The 4838-nt window shown below is 37.7% G+C and overlaps 1 protein-coding gene across 1 annotated transcript in view; it reads right to left on the bottom strand.

Annotated features, from left to right (window-relative positions):
- The window catches only part of LOC109845087 (protein ECERIFERUM 1-like), a 5162-nt gene extending 2200 nt beyond the window's left edge, over positions 1 to 2962 (bottom strand). Inside the window, exons 1-5 of the mRNA XM_020414275.1 lie at positions 2859 to 2962; positions 1969 to 2198; positions 1081 to 1313; positions 502 to 721; positions 1 to 106 (exon numbers count right to left, since the gene is read on the bottom strand). The exon at positions 1 to 106 is cut by the window's left edge and continues 252 nt beyond it. Of these exons, the coding sequence (XP_020269864.1) occupies positions 1 to 106; positions 502 to 721; positions 1081 to 1313; positions 1969 to 2198; positions 2859 to 2918 (849 nt within the window). The 5' untranslated portion in view covers positions 2919 to 2962. The remainder of the gene's footprint in view (positions 107 to 501; positions 722 to 1080; positions 1314 to 1968; positions 2199 to 2858) is intronic.

The following is a 4838-nucleotide window of genomic DNA, read 5'->3' as shown; positions in this document are numbered from 1 at the left end:
GTATAGTTCATCAGATGATTTGTCCACGGTGTTGTAAAGGTAGTCATAGAGTGGCATGAACAAGCAGTAGTTTGTTCGAAACTGTGTGTGATGTAGAGAATGAAACCTGAAAGTAGTTGTTTTCAAAATTTCAGTAATTATATTTGTTATTAAGGGTTAACTGCACACAGACCCCCTGTAGTATCTCCATTTTGCACTTGGTAAAGTATATCCTTTTACCCTGGGTTAAAATTTCTTTCTTTTGCCCTTGGTAAAATTTTGGCAGATATTGCCCTTCGCTGAAATTAGTGGGTCTATCTGAAGGTAAAAGAGTCCAAAAAAAAAAAAAAAAATTTCTATTTGCAACAATGATAACAAATGGTAGTAAGCTCAAAACAACGATACAACAAGGGGTCCATGTGCGATTAACCTTATCGAGAATAAATTCTTTTTTATGTCATAAATGGCCTCTTCCCTATTTGATTTGTTCTCAAAATTGATAATACTGAATATAACACTTACGATGGTGTGTACAAGAAGTACTTGAGAGGGGGGAATGCTTTGAAGATCCACTCTGGTATTATCTCAACATTGCAGTGCCCTAAGTTGTTCATAAAATCGATATACACAATATAGGCCATGGTCGACAAAAGGGAAGCTGTCCCAGTGAGGATTGTCGTCAGTACTGGGATGGCAAATAGTAAAGAGTACATCAAATGCTCAGCGAATGGATGAACCACAGCTGCCATAGACAACACAAGCATCAAGTCAATAGCATAATAGTCAAGTATTTCAGAGTCTGTAGTTTTGTGAATGTTGGTTCCAAAAGGCCCATAGACGGGGATGAACTGGCTTATTTACTTAGACCAAAATTGACATTAAACGGTTAACTCTACTTGAGTCATGAGGCCAAGCATATTTAACCTATATCCGTCTACTCGCTTTTCAACGGAGGACTCATATTTCTATCTCATTTATTTTCTTAGATCGAACACACGTTACACTGAATGAATGCCAAAGATTCTTAATAGTGCATATAAACAGCAAACGAAAAAACAATACCACACGTGCAACTTATTTATGAATAAAATCACATCTTACATGTTATGGGCTCTGTGATGATGGAGGCATGATGATGAGAATGATAGCGTGCGTAGAGAAAATGATGGTGCAGAGCTCTATGGAGCCAGTAGTACAGGAACTCGACAGGGCCTGTGTGCATCAGAGCGATAACGATTGCACCGCTGTTCTTCCATAGAGGCAGATGATCAGTGCCAGGAAATATGGAGTAGCCCAGGTAGTACACAATTCCATTCAAGATGATCTGGTCGTCCCTGTAAAATTTTAAATTACATTTACAATCTGCAGCTAGGTTTTATTGTCGTACTCTACCAGCTGAAAAAGTAATCTGTGCATTTCCTACATCATCTTGCCCCAGGAGAAAACAGCAGTAAGGCGTGTGCACCGTGTTTGGCAACTCCGACATAAACAAGGTCAGTGGAACAAAAACCTGATTAAATCCTGTTTGGCAAAAAACTGAGCCAAGATTGGTCAATTTTTTCAGTTCAACTTTTGGCCACTAAAGCAGTTCTTTTTTGTTCCACAATTAAACTATTTTAGTAGAAACAGCTTAACTCAAGTTTGCCAAACAGACGCCGGAGATAGCAATTAATATGTACCGTAGAGGGAAACAATCCTACTTTTAATGTGGATATATGATGTCTGTCTTTTTATGGAACATCAACTACCTCATCACCATTAATAGTGAAGCCTATTATAGCTTTGGGGCTCAAATTAATTAAGTGAAGAGTTATGACTGGTCTAGTGGTCCATGTCTCCTAAATAGTTGGTAAATCAAAATAATAATAAATAAATAAAATTTTCGATTGATAAGAAAGGTGCACTGATAAAAAAGTTTTCTTGTCCCCCCTTACAGCGCCAACTATCCAATAGTCATCGACTGTTCCAATTTTAGATGGGTTGACTCACCAGTGGCTTTCTCTGTCGACTTGGTCGAACTCTAGACTGCGGTTGACGATGCAGCGAGGACTGCAGGCATTGAAGTAGCGCGAAAGGCTGATCCATACCTGGTTGTGAAACATTCTCGACAGCATCACTGGCAATATCATCAGGTACCCGATATCAACTTCTTCCCCTGTCTTTCGACTAGCCATCATCATCTGGATCCCTCGGGCTACCCATGGAGCCACCACCAGAAGCTGCATTCATGCAACAAATTAGAACGCCTTAGTTTTGAACCTACTTTTTTAATCGTTACCGTCTATCATTTAATACATGATTATGATTTGCTTTGAGCGAAAATTTAGCAGAATTTATGCGTGTTACTATAATGTAAGTGGATCAGATTACTATATTAAGAATGTGGTCTCTTTACTGTCAGCTTCGCAGCGGAGAAGATCCATATGCAATTAAAAGATCATGTACATTTATATTGAAATTATCATTATTGACATATAATGAACAACCACAGTAGGTGCTCTCCTTAAAGTCATTTAACATCCAGAAAACTGCCAAATAAAATGCGTCCCAAGCAGAAATATCACAAGTGCCCCCACGTCCTGGGCCGTTGCAAGGAAAATTATAACCGAAATCCTTTTTATCTGGCATTAATTTGGAACCGCGCGCATCATTATGCTACCTCAGCTCATATATAGTTGTCAGGCGTTCTCTTATCAACTCCTCTCTTCAGCATTTTTTAGTTGAAGAAGAAAATAAGAAGAAATTACTCAGTGTTTTTAGCATTTTCAATAAACAGTCATCCTTGCAGCTTATTCTCCTTTGAGGCTAATGTTAAGAACAATCTCTTTAGTAGTTTTTAGTTGAAGAAGAAAATAAGGGAAAAAAAGGTCGAGAGTTACCTTAAAACTTCCAAGCTTCTCCCATGGCCATTCATAGAAGAGGCCAGGTCTCGAAGCCATGAGAGTGTTCTTAATACCTTCTCCTTCTCTTCTCAGCTTCTTCAACTTGTAATTTCTCTTCAGTGCCGACGTTCTACTTATAGTACTGCTACTCCACTCATTAAATTAAACAGGTCAGATTCGGTTAAGAGTAACCATAGCTCTCATTGAAAATTGATAATGAAATTGAAGAAATTAGTTGGCCTGCTTTTATTATTATCATCAGTCCAGTTCTTGATTAAAAACTTAACGAAGTTAGGCATCGACGTGGAACTGCATTTTTCCGTGCAAAGGAGCAGCTGAGCTCTGGGTCCAAACGCAACTGCAATATTTATGGTCTCTACTTGAACGTGCATGGTTATAAACAGAGTGTATTATATTATAATTAAGTAAAGCTAGAAGGTAAACCTATATATTAAATGATGGAAATCTTTATTAATCCATGTACTTTTTATTTGTATCAAAAGATAATCAAACAGTCCTTTCTTTTCTTGAAGTGTCGGGGAGTGTTGAGGTGATTAATATGTGAGTATAGTCCCACATCAGATAAGATAAGAAAGAGTGATGAGTTTAAATAGGAGTTTGGGTCAATACCTGATAGCTATAGCCTTTGGGTTAAATTTGGTTCATAACTTCAGTTTAAGGCCCATCGACTCTAGATTGGGCCTAATTTCTACCCCAATAATGGTATTAGAGCTAAGGTTATGATCCAAGTAATTAAAAATAAATAGATGATCTTCGATATGAAGCCCGAAGGTGTTGGGAGAATCCACGAACTTCCGTAGGAGTGATATAGTCTAGTTTGTCACTATGAGTGAAGTGGTGAAAGTTCCTACGGATGTTTGATGGCTATGTACTGAATGCATTGTCTGGTTAGCCCACGAGTGGAGTGGTGCAAAAGTTTGTGAGGTTGTTAGCCCACGAGCGAAGTTGTGCAAAACTTAGTGAATTCCGTGGAAGATTGAATTATAGTTGAATTGAACTATACTCACAAATTAATGGAGAGTTGTTGAGGTGATTAATATGTGAATATAGTCCCACATCGGATAAGATAAGAAAGAGTGGTGAGTTCAAATAGGAGTTTGGGTCAATACCTGATAGCTATAACTTTTGGGTTAAAATTAATTATTAACTTCTGTTTAAGGCACATCGATTATAGATTGAGCTCGATTTCTCCCCCAATAGGGAGAAGCCGATTATATAACATTAATTCACTCTATCCCCCTCTTTTCTTACATCCTATTCATCTAATTGATCTTACATTCATGGACCTAGGGGAGTAGCTAGCTTGCGTTGAGATGAAGTTGCAGATGCATATAATAATTTTAGATATATTATATATAGTTTTGACCTTTGTAACACAATTTGAATTATCTCAACCTTAGAACTAAGGACCAAAATCTTGCCCTATCACCCTAACCATAGAATTTTTAAGAGGAAGAATAACAGTGTTTGGTGGGTGATGTACACTATCTTGAATTATCTCAACCTTAGAACTAAGGATCAAAATCTTGCCCTATCACCCTAACCATAGAATTTTTAAGAGGAAGAATAACAGTGTTTGGTGGGTGATGTACACTATCTTGAATTATCTCAACCTTAGAACTAAGGATCAAAATCTTGCCCTATCACCCTAACCATAGAATTTTTAAGAGGAAGAATAACAGTGTTTGGTGGGTGATGTACACTATCTCAGTATAAAATGGATACCTTTTGAGATATGCACAAATATATATTGCACACCATGCAGAAGCGTGATCGACAACCAAACGAGCCCATGAGCGATGAGAGAAGAAAACCAAACCAAATACGAGTGCAATTCACTAAAATACGACACAAATCAAACTAAACACAGAGATTTACGTGGTTCATCAAATGCCTACGTCCACGGGGAGAGGATGAGGAGATTTTACTATATAGAGGAAAAATACAACAGTTTAC

Source organism: Asparagus officinalis, chromosome 6 (genome assembly GCF_001876935.1).
Source record: "Asparagus officinalis chromosome 6, Aspof.V1, whole genome shotgun sequence".
Taxonomy (NCBI): domain Eukaryota; kingdom Viridiplantae; phylum Streptophyta; class Magnoliopsida; order Asparagales; family Asparagaceae; genus Asparagus; species Asparagus officinalis.
The sequence above is the reverse complement of the archived record's forward strand: the minus strand, read 5'-3'. Positions and strand labels throughout refer to the sequence as shown.